General features: G+C 37.0%; 1 protein-coding gene across 1 annotated transcript; it reads right to left on the bottom strand.

Moving 5' to 3' along the window:
* Positions 1-1,792, bottom strand: LOC105225796 (golgin subfamily A member 7). Its single transcript, XM_011204423.4, is given in 5 exon segments — positions 1-998; positions 1,060-1,149; positions 1,151-1,213; positions 1,291-1,420; positions 1,504-1,792. Coding segments are annotated over 5 exon segments (492 nt in total). The 5' UTR covers positions 1,572-1,792; the 3' UTR covers positions 1-857.
* Between the last annotated feature and the right edge of the window lie 13,415 nt (positions 1,793-15,207).

Consider the following 15,207-nt stretch of genomic DNA (forward strand, 5'->3'; position numbering starts at 1 on the left):
AACGGGATAACAACATGAAACAATTGGTTTTAATGTCGTAATTACTTAGATTTTGGTTGATTAAATTTATTTTATCTAATGTGGCACAAACGCACAACACATTCACATTTTAATTTCGATATTTTTATTAGTATTTTCTTTAATAACATTATCAGTTTTTGTAGCAACGCATTCTTGTTTTTGCGTGAGAATACGAACGCTTAGACATTAATTTGTTTAATTACTTAGGTCAATTTTAATTAGTGACTTACACACACTACGTTTTCGTTTGAAGGTTTTGTTTTTTTTTTCTGAATTTATGTATAACAGTTTGTTTATGTAAATATCAGTACACAACTGATTTAAGATGAAACACTAGTTGGTTTGTGAAATTCTGCTAACAACTTTTAAAGTCGTAATCATTTTAATTTTCACTAAATCCAATCGTATATGCCCTAGTTGTAGCCAGAGGCTTATCGGGTGTCTTGTTAAATTTACTTATTAAGACTTTTGTATTTTGGGTATATAAATTCAGTACAAATAATATAAATAGGGCACAAAATGCAATATTTTCTTAATTGAAATCTACTCACACAATATTTATATATATTATTTTAGTGGGTTAACTTCAAGCCAAAATTTTTGTGAATTTTGTGTTACAATGGCTTTTTGTTCTTTAGCCAGAATCTATTCTTGTTGTTTTACATAAATATATTACAATTAGGAGTAACTAGAAATGATTAAATTAGACTTGGCTTTCGATACTAAAATTGCTATAACATATTCGGAGCGTTATTCGGATGCCTTTGCTGTCGTCACAAATCTTACCCCAAATATTTTCACATGAAAAACTCTTCGGTCGAATGCGAAAGTGGGAGTCACGTTCGCCCTGGACGATCTAACACAGATATTTCTATGACGCGCAAACCTCGATATGTCGGGTCGATAACTTGCAATCCTTTCGGATTGTAAACTCGCTCGTTTTGGGAAGCAATAAATTTGGATATTTTCCGAAGTGTCTGTATCAAAATAACCAAGATAACACGTTTTCGGTTATAAATCAAATTAATTTGGCCTCACCTTTTCATAGTGTGTTTCCGAACACATATAAACAAGATAAGCAGTAATGCAGCCGATGCAACCCTCACAATATGTACTGCAAGAACCCTTTTTCAGCTTCAGCGAAAAATTCATTTAGCCGATTAATGGTCGACTCAAATACTTGTCGTTCAATCTGTATCATATAAAGTTAAAAATAATATGAAAATTATTTTTTTATTTCATTAACTAAGTCGTAAACAGCTTACTCACCAGGCCTTCTAATTCGCTGGGAAGTCGTGTGTGGAATTTGACCGAGGTGCCTTCGCTGTAATCGCGTTGTATGAACACTTTGTTAGAGCCGCCCTGCAGCGAGGTTAAACCTTGCGACATCTTTTTCTTCCTATAACGAAGAAAAGAAACACATTTTCGACAAATAAAGATTATGTTTAGCTTAAAATATTTAATTAAAAGTTTTAATATCACTTTGTAGGGCTCATCTTTTTCTTGCTTGTTTCTAGGAAATCTAGAACTATTGGGCGATGCAAAGACATTTTTTTCTAAGCTCTTTCAGCACTGAATTTTGATTGAAAACACACCTGTAACTTTTGTGCTGAAAAAACAAGTTTTGACTACTTTCTGATCAATAAAATTAACAAATCCCCATATAAATTTCCATCAAATATAACTTTTCAAGTAGACTTTTCTGCTTTGTCTTCCTATGGTTTTCTGTCCTTCATTCGTGAACTGTCAAACTACAGCGTTGCCATTGTAAAGCTGCGAAATATGTAACATAACAACTGATAAAAACATAGAATCGCCTATTCCTCAAATTTATAGCGGAATTCTGTAACCAGTCTCTAGTCTCTATTTGAGACATTTTGAGGTAAAATCTCAATTTGAGACTAGTTACTATTCACTAAACAGTCTCTAGCGTTAGTCTCAAAATATTGAGACTTGGTAGTTAGCAAGTCACAAAACTAAAGAGAGCTCTTGTCTGCCATTTTGAATATACTAAATAGAGATCATCATAAATATTAATCGATTGTCGTTTCTTTATATTTTGTAAGCAACTCAAACACGAATAGATGAAAAATAAATCAATTTTACATAAATTTCGTAAATATTATGAAACAAAGTCAACATATATTTTTATTTTTATCGATAATTATGTTTTTTGACTATGTTATAGGAAATTTAATATTTGTTATCGACATATTTATTTTCATTCAAGTGCAAAATCATCTCTGAATAATGAAATGTAATAGATTTTGTGACTGTCACTTACAGAATAGCAATATCGTCTCAAGTATCAAAAATTGTCTCTAACTTACCGTGCGATTCTGTAACGTGAGACAGTCTCAAGTCTCTAAATTTGAGATTTTGAGTTAGAGACAATTTTTGAGACTTGAGCCGATTTTGCTATTCTGTAAGTGACAGTCACAAAATCTATTACATTTCATCATTCAGAGATGTTTTTACACTTGAATGGAAATAAATATGTCGATAACAAAAATTAAATTTTCTATGACATCGTAAAAAAACATAGTTATCAATAAAAATGAAAACATATGTTGACTTTGTTTCTTAATATTTACGAAATTTATGTAAAATTTATTTATTTTTAACTTTTTCGTGTTTGAGTTGCTTACAAAATATAAAAATACCACAATCGATTAATATCTATGATGATCTCTATTCAGTATATTCAAAATGGCAGACAAGAGCTCTTTTTAGTTTTGTAACCGGCTAACTACCAGGTCTCAATATTTTGAGACTAACGTTAGAGACTGTTTAGGGAATAATAACTAGTCACAAATTGAGACTCTACCTCAAAATGTCTCAAATAGAGACTAGAGACTAGTAACAGAATCCCGCTATTAATGTGTATGCTTATGAGAACTAGCTGCTTTGCGGAATGACATACATACTTGTAGTTCAGTGCTCACAATTGCAGTTTTAACAAATTCTCTAAATATCTGAAAGTTTTCGGAAAATATAAAAACCATAGACATATTAATTTTCTCGCATCTTAAGATTTTTATTCGTACTGTACACGTGGTCTTGCTCAGTTCTCTGGCTCACCTGTTGATTGTGATGTGTATAGTAATGGAAGGCATACACGCAACAATTAGTTGGTTGATTGAGTTGGGCTAGAAATTGCCATGGTCGCTACAAACGACACAACTTTTAACACAATTTTTAGGCCAACTTCATTTTGAATATTCACTTCGTTGCTTAAACGTGAGTTCGGAAGTTGTTGCTTTACTTATTATATATGACGCGCTCTCTTTGACAGCCGAAATAAAATAGCGAAATCGTTTGAAATCGCACGACCAACCCAAACATGATCCAACTAACACAACCAACTTGACAAAATACCAAAAAATTTTGATTTTCATCCAATCACAACTCAAGTGCCCCATATACGTAATAATCGATAGAATTGATACAATAATTGTTGCGTGTATGCCTTCCATAAGAAATAAATTCCGGCATCAACACTTAAAGAAATAGTATTTACATACTTTAAATGAAAATAGTGGTTTTCTCTTTTAAATTTAAAGTTTATTGATGGGTCTATGATAATCATTACTTTATATACATATGTAATTATTTAATTTCATATTCATTAAATTATAACGACCTAAGGTTTGTAAAACTTAATAATTAAATACTAGTCCTTTCCCAAACATATATTTAATGGGTGATTATTCAATTTTTTTTTAAACCGGACGATCTATATACCTAACTGTTATATGTAGCGAAGTAAAATTAGAGAGCGATAAAGGTACCCAAGTTGCATTTTGTATTTCAGGAACTGGCAAAAAAAGTTTGAACAGTCTGAACTGAAAAGTCTGACATTTTTGATGTTATAGTTACATATGTAAGTACGTATGTACTCAGAACATTTGGATATGTTAATGCTATGCTTGTTGTTTAAAATTATTTGAAATATGTATTTATTTCGGCCAAAAAATGGAATTAAATTATTATTAAAACCAGAATTTATCGATGTTATTTTGAATCCAATCGAGGGCGTAGATCACTTCAAGACGAATTTCGTGAAGGTTGTCCAAAATCAGTTATTGTTTCGAAAACTATTGATGCTGTTCGCAAATTGATAATGCAAGATAGTCATGTGACCTATCATATAGTGGCATTGAAACGACTATATGCATTACTGGGACTAACATGCATTCAATATTGCATTAACAATTGTTTGTAGAAAAATTTTCTTCGGGTGGAATTCAACACCATTTGTTGATCGCTCAAAAAGGACTCGTGTCGATTGCTCGAGAAAAATTTTAAAAATGTATAATAGTGATGTTTCGAAACACGTTTATGTTAACATGACAAGTGATGAATCGTAGATTTCAAGAAAAATGGTTGCCTGTTTTCGTGATACCTCAATCAGAGTGGCAAAAGTGCTTCGAGAATTGTTTTTAACGCATGTTGAAATGTATAAATGTAGAATATTTTGAAAAACATTAAAGCGATTTTCGTTGATCAATATTTTTTTGTTCTCTAATTCCGAGTTAAAAAGGCAACACACGTACATATATGTATGTATTTAAAACTGATCGACAAAACGAAGCTAAGTGATTTTAAGGCGTCTGTCTCCCTGTTCGTCCCACAATCTCTCCGTACGAGTTCAGATTAAGAATTTTGGATATACTTTAGATTTCTTAGAATATATCAAATATATATTGAATAGTCGAAAAAGTATTTTCGTATTTCAAAATGTTCTTTCTGTAATCCCTCCGGATTCCAATCTAAGGTTATTGTCAATAGTCAGACATCTATAATGCCTTCTTAGGCTTCAGCTTTTGAGAAATGTTTGTATTCCAAACTACATGGTAAGTCGTAATATTGAAGTCTCCCAATTGATGGCGCCAACTGTCTTTCTGACTTGATAACGCAGGCCATAAAGGTCCTTATGAAAATTTTTGATGCACTTCATCAAAGCCAGTAGTTGTCTTCGAGTTACACAATAATTTCTTTTTGGCTTGCTGGCTATAGTGCACCACCACTTTCTCATGTTCGTCATTGACTTCTGAAATAACGTCTCCTACTGTATATCCATTAGCATACGTATTCAAAATAAACACTGATCGTGGGACCTGGATCCCAATTTAATGGTTTTGGAGCAGTACTTAACCGATTATTTAAAGTTTGAAAAGCCACTTCCCGTTTTTTATTCCCTTGTCAATAACCACTTTTCAAGTCAAGTGTTGAGAACTATTTTGTGCCTGATGACGAGTCCAATGTGCTGTCGATCCTAGGTATGGGATAACTGTCTTTCTTCGTTACATCATTCAAACTTTTATAGACTACACAGAACTTCATGCTGCTATCCTTCTTCCTCACAAGTACTACAGGTGAATTGGTTCGATTACGCCGCTTTCGCTCATTTCACGTGCGGGCTGGCTTACAACTTCACGATTTGCTAAAGGAGCGCTTCGAGGAGCTTGACGAACTGGTCTTGCATTACCTATGTTAATAAAAAATTTCCGAACTTTAGTTCTTCCTGGTTTGGAATCGTCTTTATCAAAATGGGTTGAGTATCTAAGCAAGAGTTGTTTAGCCCGATTCCGATGGTTTGCTATAGTTCCATGGACCAGTTTCGCTCGATATGTCGTTTTAGTCAATGGAATCTTCATCGTGCGTATTTTCCAACTTATCACGGCCTCAATCTCTTGACACTTCCTAATATAGTTTCATTGGTGATTTCAACTCATTAAGTACTCTTACTGGAACACGCTTATCTTGTCCTGTCATGGCCAGGGTTATGTGATATGTAATCCACAACTTGTTTGTCCCATAGTCTCCATCTATTTCTGCCCAAATAACCGCTTCTGATTTTGATGGAATCTTCTGGCTCTATGTTATTATCACTCGTCTAACTTTGTATGTGTTACCATATCCGAACTTGAGTGGCACCATTATAAAATTTTTAATCACAGCTGCATTTCCAATTACGATCTCGCATGTTACTTCTCTGAGGACTTGAGTAACTTTTGAAGTTGCGCTGGTATTCACAGTCAGTATGCGCTTTTTACCGTCTACACATCCCATAACAGTAACATGACTCGTATTCCTGCTTATTAGTGAAATGGAGATTACAGGGCATTCGCTTGCGGGAGCCAGCCCGTGCCCTTTTCGGTTGGCTCCTTTAGTTTAACGATTGGTTGGATTTAACATTTGCTTTGCGTTTACCTCCAACCTCCAATTATTGTACTGATTACAGTTGCATGCAACATGACCACTTTTTCTATAGTAGAAGCAATTAAACACATCATACTTTTTTACGCACTTCTGTCAATTTTTCCAGTATTTTCTGCATCTTTTCTTCAACTTTTCTGGTAATTGGTTTACCAAGGTGTGATCTCCTATTTCTACTTGATGACCTTTAAATATTGGATTGCTAAGCAGAGATGCGAATCCTGTCTCAGACGATACGAAACGGTTTCCGTAAACGCTAATTTTGGGTATGATAAAGCAGCGAAGCGCGTAGTGTTGTCTCGTATTTCATTAACGAAGCTCTGAATTCTCGCGTTCTCGATGAACTTCAAGGCTGTAAGCGCATGAGCTAAGTGAACTAACCTATCCCCTCAGTGGAAAATCCCTGTAGAGATTCATTGGATTTCTGGCGACGATTTTGCAACGCGATTTAGACGATGTACTTCCTGTGCTCATTACCATACTGTCTTTCTAATGCATCATAACTACTTGACTCACAGTTTGGAATGGTTTATAATATAATATATATTTCCTCTGCATAACCTTTTGATGCAATGAGCAATGAAGCTTAAGTTTATCTTTATCTTCAGTGTTTCAATTATTTGCAGATGCCGTTTTTTTGAATTGAACTTAAAAACATGGAACGAAATTGTGCCATCAAAGGATGAAGGTTTTACTTTGGCGGAAGCTGTTTACATAATAGGCCGATATAGTTTTGGCTCCCGGATACGATCTTTCAATTCATCATTTTTATCAGAGTTTTCATTTACTACTCCGTAGCACCAACATTTCTAGAATTATTGCTATGCTATAGCAGCTATAGCTACCGCTCTCTCTTTGTCGGGAGCCGTAGCAGAGCCATTGCAGAACAATGTAAAAGTATTTGCTCTGCTCTACTCGGAGTTTTGTTAGGTAAAAAACTTTAGCCACTTGGATAGACTTTACAAACAATCAAAAAACTTTTCGCGATCAATTCTCAATACCACGTCTGAAGCTGTCATAATAAATCTGACGATATGCTTTGTGTTAGTAGTAGTATGTATATAAGCTACAATGACAGATGATGATATCGGACATTGAGGGAAAGGAAATCGTTCATTAACCTGCCCTCTCACCTACGTATTTGTATGCAAATATTGTATACTGTATAACAAGCCGTAGTGCAATTCTTTGAGTTGCAGAGTAGGTGCTCGCAAGTTCATAATCCAATAAAAACAACTAATTCTGAGAATTGTTTAAGTACTCTCTAATCGCAATACTACTCTTGTAGAACCCCCAAGGAGTGAAAGGAGAATCGACACTCACCACCTTTTCGTCGATTTCAAAGCTGCTTTCGACAGCACGAAAAGGAGCTGCCTTTATGCCGCGATGTCTGAATTTGGTATCCCCGCAAAACTAATACGGCTGGGTAAACTGACGTTGAGCGGCACGAAAAGCTTCGTCAGGATCGGGAAGAACCTCTTCGAGCCGTTCGATACCAAACGAGGTTTCAGATAAGGCGACTCCCTATCGTGCGACTTTTTCAATCTGCTGCTGGAGAAAATTATTCGAGCTGCAGAACTGAATCGAGCAGGTACAATCTTTTATAAGAGTGTACAGCTGCTGGCGTATGCCGATGATATTGAAATCATCGGTCTCAACACCCGCGCCGTTAGTTCTGCTTTCTCCAGACTGAACAACGAGGAAGCAACGCAAATGGGTCTGGCAGTGAACGAGGGCAAGACGAAATATCTCCTGTCATCAAACAAACAGTCGTCGCACTCGCGACTTTGCACTCACGTCACTGTTGACAGTCATAACTTTGAAGTTGTAGATAATTTCGTCTATTTAGGAACCAGTATTAACACCACCAACAATGTCAGCCTGGAAATCCAACCTAGGATTACTCTTGCCAACAGGTGCTACTTCGGACTAAGTAGGCAATTGAGAAGCAAAGTCCTCTCTCGACAAACAAAAACCAAACTTTATAAGTCACTCATAATTCCCGTCCTGCTATATGGTGCAGAGACTTGGACGATGACAACAACCGATGAGTTGACGTTGCGAGTTTTCGAGAGAAAAGTTATGCGAAAGATTTATGGTCCTTTACGCGTTGGCCACGGCGAATATCGCATTCGATGGAACGATGAGCTGTACGAGATATACGACGACATTGACATAGTTCAGCGAATTAAAAGACAGCGGCTACGTTGGCTAGGTCATGTTGTGCGGATGGATGAAAACACTTCAGCTCTGAAAGTATTCGACGTAGTACCCGCCGCGGGAAGCAGAGGAAGAGGAAGACCTCCACTCCGTTGGAAGGACCAAGTGGAGAAGGACCTGACTTCGCTTGGAATATCCAATTGGCGCCACGTAGCGAAGAGAAGAAACGACTGGCGCGCTGTTGTTGACTCGGCTATAATCGCGTAAGCGGTGTCTACGCCAGTAAAGAAGAAGAGGAAGATAGAAATATAGCTCCATCATTTCGCAATGGAGTCCAATCGACAGTCATTCTAGTGGACTGCACATGATGAACCGGTTCTCAGTCGTGGAACAACGAAAAAGGCGGCTGGAAAGGTTGTGACATCAGTCTTTGGGGATGCACGTGGTATAATACATATTCAACGACTGATTACTGAACCATTTATAATCTATTTCACTGCGTATTTGGTTGCAGTTCTTTTCTTCTATTCCAAATACTTAGCAATTGTATTATTTTTGAGGAAAATGTCAATGTTGTTGGAAGTGTTTCCGCTGGCTGTACTGTATTCTCTGGGTTGAAAAAACACTCTTTAGTCATTCTTCAAATGAACTGCGAGACGCACAACAGTCGAAAAACGTTCATGAATTGCAAAAGTAAATACCTTACAAAGCGCTTTATTGCAGTTCACGTATCGACCGTGTCGTTCAAGACCAATAACCGCCATATTGGTTCCTGAAAATGTACTTACAAACGTATTTTATAGATTATGCAATACTAATTGATATGAGTGTAATCAAAAAGACACTCAATTTTGGATTTTTTGATGATACGTTATTTTGCATTTCAGGTGACGATATGTAATAATTTTTTCTAATTTAGAGAATTTTGAAAAAAAAAGAAATTTAAGAAGTTCCCACTGTATTAAATGCATTACAATCGTGAAACTACTTCATAACTCGAAGTTGACCAAAGCCAGAATCATAGTCAAATTGCATGTATTCTAAATTTCTTTCTGACTAACATTTTACATTTCTTGGCAAAAAAATTACGAGTTCGTATACAGGAGCAATCGGATCAAAGTCACGCCCAAAAAATACCATTAAACGAAAACCTAGAAAGTGCCATAACAAAGCACTAAATTAAGATATAAGACTGTAATTGAGATCGCAAAGGCGAGAAAGACCGGTGGGCAATTAATTTTGGGAGTATCCCCGCTCTCTAATAAATTTAATGTACATATCTCCTAAACTATTAACTAAATTTCCCGAACAAAAGTATTGTAAGAACACCTACCTTCTTCTTCTTTATCGGCACGGCAGTCATTTCTTCTTTTCGCAATTTGGCGCCAATTTGCGATACCAAGTGTAGCCAGGTCCTTCTTCACCTGACAGCTCCAACAGAGTGGAAGTATTCCTTTTCCTCTACTTCTCCCGGTGGGTACTACGTCGAATACTTTCAGAGCTGGAGTGTTTTCATCCATATGGAGGGCATGACCTAGCCAGCGTAGCCGCTGTCTCTTAATTCGCAGAACTATGTCAATGTCGTAGTATAACTCATACCGCTTATCATTGCATCGAATGCGATATTCGCCTTTGTCAATGTATAAAAGACCTTAAATCTTTCGCAGAACCTTTCTCTCGAAAACTTGTAACGTCGACTCATCGGATGTTGTCATCGGGAATAATGAGAGACTTATAGAGTTTGGTCTTTGTTCGTCGAAAGAGAATTCTTAATTGCCCTCTCAGTTCGAAGTAGCACCTGTTGGCAATAGTTACTCTGCGTAGGATTTCGAGGCTGACATTGTTGTTGGTGTTAATACTGATTCGCCGAAAGACGAAATTATTTACGACTTCCAAGTTATGACTGTCAACAGTGACGTGGGTCCCCCTGCGGCTAGGGGGGACCCCCTTGGTGCAGGGGTGAACCGAATGTACCCGCGGTAAGGCATGCCTGTCGTAAGAGGCGACTAAGATCCTGGCCGCCAGTCCAGAGTTGTGTGGAAACTCAACTGGTAGTAACTTCGTTTACAAGGTCTTACCAGAGCTTTGATCTGGTACCACGGAGAGCAGTAAGCCCTTGGAGGTAAAACTCCAATCTGCTCATTGGATTTGGCCCTTTGTGGAGATTCGTGGTGGCTGTGGTTGAAACCCAAATCGCGGGAAGAACTGACTTCGAACCCTACCAAGGTGGTTAGTGTGTCCATGCCACACTGCCGATTGGTACTGAAAATCGTTACCCAGTTTTCAGGGCGCTGATCGACGCATTGTATTGATCCGTTGTGCTTCTGAGCACCGTAGATTTAAGCCTTCGCAGGTAGGATCCCACGTAAAACACTCTCGACAGTTGTCAACAGTGACGTGGGATCCAAGTAGTGAGAGCGACGGCTGTTTGCGAGTGCGATGGCCATTTTCTTCCTTATCCAGTCTGGAAAAACCAGAACTAACGTCGCGGGTGTTGAGACCAATGATATCAATATCACCGGCGTACACCAGCAGCTGATCACTCTCATAGTAAATTATTCCTGATTTTCCTTCTAAAATCGACGAAGAGGTGATATTTGTTGATCCTCTTTTCACGGGTCTTTTCCAAGATTTGGCGCATGGTGAATATCTGGCCAGTTGTTGATTTTCCAGGTCTAAAAGTAGTTGGCCCTGATAGTGTTTTTGTGGATTGAGCGGACCACACATAAACCTAACTGTCCTACCGCGTTAAAATCGATGGAATCGGAAGATAAACCCGCTCACTCCCCATATAATGGTACTGCTCAAAACTACTGAAAGCGCAACAAATCAATAACTAAGCACGCCAAAGACATTGAACTTTACCTAAGAGATGGTACATATGAGAGGGTTTTATGGGAGCTGTAGCGAAAATTGGACGATAGACGTGGCAGCTCTCACTTTTTTACAAAATCGGATAGCTCGGGACTCGACCCATCGATTCCAACTAAATTTAGTATGTAGCATTCTTCACATATTCTACGTCACAGCACAGTACGCCCACAAAAATGGGCGAAATCCGACTATAACCACGTCTACCTTCTCTATAGCACAATTTTAAAAATCCATTTCATTCTTTTACTTTCCAGCAGACAAATCAAGAATTTATGAAAATAACGGGGTACAATTTTACACTAAAAAATTCCTTTAAAGTATGCCACTTTATGACTGTTCCAGCCCCAGTATCTACAGATCACTTTTGACCGAAAATATCGGCCAATGTATAGGATATACAATTGGAATTTAGTGAGAATCTTTTCGTGACAATAATAACTCTGTGAATCAAAAATGGGTTGAATCGGGTCAAAACTTTCCCGAGCCCGATATACCTATTATAAAGATTTTCGAACTTTTGGGTGACTTTACTTTATATTACATATATCGGTCAATATTTGGGTTATATGAATGAAAATTACAATGTGTATTTTACTCATATCAGAATATCTTTGTGCCTAAAATAAATAAAATTGAGCGAAAACTTTACCCGCCCCATGTAAATAATATCAGTATTTTCGAACATCCGACTGACTCTATTCCATATGATTGGTGATGTAAGGTAACTTAATCAGATCGATAGTATCCCAACTCCCATATATAACTCCCATATAAACAAATAATGGTTTTTTTACAAACGTTATGTGTCGGTCAGTGTATGAGTGATATAGGGAATATGTGTTTATAAAATTAAATAAATTCCGATCCTCTGGTTTACGTTTTACACATTAAGGTATTTCCCTGGTATTAATTCCCACAAGTTGCAAGAGTATAAAATGTTCGATTGCAACCGAACTTAGCCCTTCCTTACTTGTTTATTATTCAACTCACATCAGCAAAGGAAAGTGCATATAAATACACAACAACTCGATGTAACTCGTTATTGAGACCATGTAAATGCAAAAAGTGTTCGAGATTCATTATAACCATATACTTCAATAAAAATTTAATATTTATTGGGAAAATTTAATTAATCAATAATCAATACCTGAAGAAGTTTGTTAAGCAATCAAATTTTTAATAACAGAAAACATCGAAGTGCACTTTTTATGAGACATTTTTCGAGATAAAACGGCAGATTTTCAAATTGTTGTAGGGGTTCGTCTTTTATTTGGCATATGTAGGTTTTCGGAATCTATGCCGACGAGTATTACTCGTAATTTTTACCAAAATTTATTGTTCTTTATTATTTTAATATCACGTCGTTCTTAATGGCAGACCCTACAAATGTATGTATGTCTCCTTTTGAGTGATTGTAAAATATTTAATTTTGATTTATTGGATATCTTTGATCTTACTGAGGATTATGGCAATTAATTGTTTATTACCTTTAGCACTTACTGACTCTTAAGACCTATTCACTAGTTAAGTATAATATGAATAATAAAAGCGGGAACAGGTTTGTGCTTCTGGCAATAGATATACTAATATACGACTTTTTTGATCACATTCCTCACACATTTTGTAATTCGAAACCGAGTTATTACGGGATATTGTCCAGTCACTTTTGAGGGTCCACTAATCATTGATGGGTGATTTTCCTGTGGCAGTGTCCGGAAACTCGTCATGAAGCCAAGTTATTTCTTCAATTGTATTTTTTCTCTTCAAAGTGTAATAATTTATCAACACGCTAAATTCCTTTTTATTATTTTTTTCATAATAACCATTCAAAATGCTGTCAAATTTATACACACACCTTTTGAAGGTTAGGTCTAACTAAAAATGATATGGATTTAATTCTAGTAGCGCCATCTATGTGTCAGGAAGGGGACTCAATTGACCTGTTACTACCAGTTCTTAAAAGCATTACACCTGGAAGTAAGGAAAGATGGAAAGATGAAGGAAAGATTATTCAGATCACTTCATTTGATGTAACCCTACATTTATATATCAAATTCCTTAAGATGTTGCAAGATCTCTATTCTACAAACCCTGCTTGACTTCCCACTGGCTATCTCTTGCCAAGGCAAAGTAAGATGACTTGGTTAGCTATATTATCACTAAATAAGAAATTAGTTGAATAAAAAAATTTTAATTGATATTTCTATAAAACAATTCATGGGAAAGCTGCCAAGCGCTAATGACACTAATTGTCCAGCTAATAACTCGAAAATTACCGTTGTATGTGTGTCCGGGCCTATGTATGTACGTAAAAAGCCAGGCACATGACAAAGGATATTGGTACGATTTAGCCAAACCGAAAACTTTCGCAAAAATCGCTTTAATCAAGCCACCAATCGAAAGTGTAGTGATTGGAATAGTCAAAAGTAAAAAAACGAAAAGGAAAAATAAATAAGCCTAACCACCGGCCATTGGATACATGCAGCTATCCTTACTATTCGCACTTATGTTAATTAATGTTATTAACGCATTGTTATGCGGTCTGTGGCGAGCAACAATAAATCGATTGCCATGTGTGAGGCATAAACAACAGTAACAATGTGCACACAGTGACAACCATTCGAAGTGGCTTGGTGGCTGGCGCCAGCACGGCAGTGAAGTGAGAATAACGGCCGGCACCGGCACCGGCACCGGCATAGGCAATACCACAAAATCAAATGCATATTGAAGTAAACAATAACAATGGGCCCCGGTGCGTGTGTGAGTATCACTGGTAATATTACACACATGCCACGCTTATGAACATTTGCAGCTTCAACGGTTGCATTATTGGCACAATTTGTGATAATCGGTAGCAGAAAAAATTGCTACTCCGCTTTTGCTTTTATTTCATTGATATCGCTCACATCAGGTTTTGTTAATTTTACTTTCATTTCCTTGCGGCAATCGTGTCCGTTACTTTTATGTATCCACCTATAAGTATATTTATTGGAAATATGTAGCACTGCTGCTCTAGTCAATCAGTCCGTCAGTCGATCAGTTACACAGACATGCATGTCTTTTTGGATTAACTTCGCTTTTTCCTGGGCCTATTGTTGTTATTAAAACTGGAGCTGGCTGAATGTGGCATTGCAAATGTCATGATGCAAGTTCGCTCCGATTGGCAAGCTTTGCTGTCGGTTTAGTTCCACACTGAGAATGTTGCTCGTGAATGTCATTTGGAGCAAGTCACTGTGGGCAACTCCTTAAGTACTTTCGGTGAAAATAATATGTATGAAATCATACGTGCCTGAATGAAGTAAAAACGTGAATCGATTGAGATTCTTTACACACCTATACCTTGCTGAATACCTAGAAGAGTTATTTTCAAATCTATCTGTAGGGGTACGTTTTTGAATTCCATCATCTCTCTAGCCGATATGACAATCTTCGTCTTCTTGGGAGGAGGTTCGCCGGTTGAAGTCTAATGTTTGGACCATTCTAGTCTCTGTCTTTTAGAATGTTCGATAATCAATTTCCTTTTCGTTCCATTCTTTCTTTGAAAATTTGTTCACTCAGGAATGGTATTAGTGAATATTCAAAACTTCAGGTGCTGTGCAGACACACTGTGCGATTATTTGAGCTTAAATGTGATTTCATTTGCGCATTACGCATCTTTAACGTCGGCTAAGTTGATGCTGTGCAACGCGGCGATTGGATTTTATGATCTTGTGATTTGAGCGAGACAGCGTCGTCTATGCGCGTACCGGTGCCGGCTTGCACGTTTTACTCACTGACCCAGTTAGTTGCGAAGCAATTGAATGGTGTGGACACAAACATAGTTATATTCACATATTGACGCTATATTGTTTTGTCTTCACTCCTTGCCATGATGGCGTTAGTATTTTTTCGTTGAAACAATGCGACTTTTCAGCGACAATGCACTCAGCG

The sequence above is a fragment of the Bactrocera dorsalis genome, chromosome 2, assembly GCF_023373825.1.
Source record: "Bactrocera dorsalis isolate Fly_Bdor chromosome 2, ASM2337382v1, whole genome shotgun sequence".
In the NCBI taxonomy this organism is placed as follows: domain Eukaryota; kingdom Metazoa; phylum Arthropoda; class Insecta; order Diptera; family Tephritidae; genus Bactrocera; species Bactrocera dorsalis.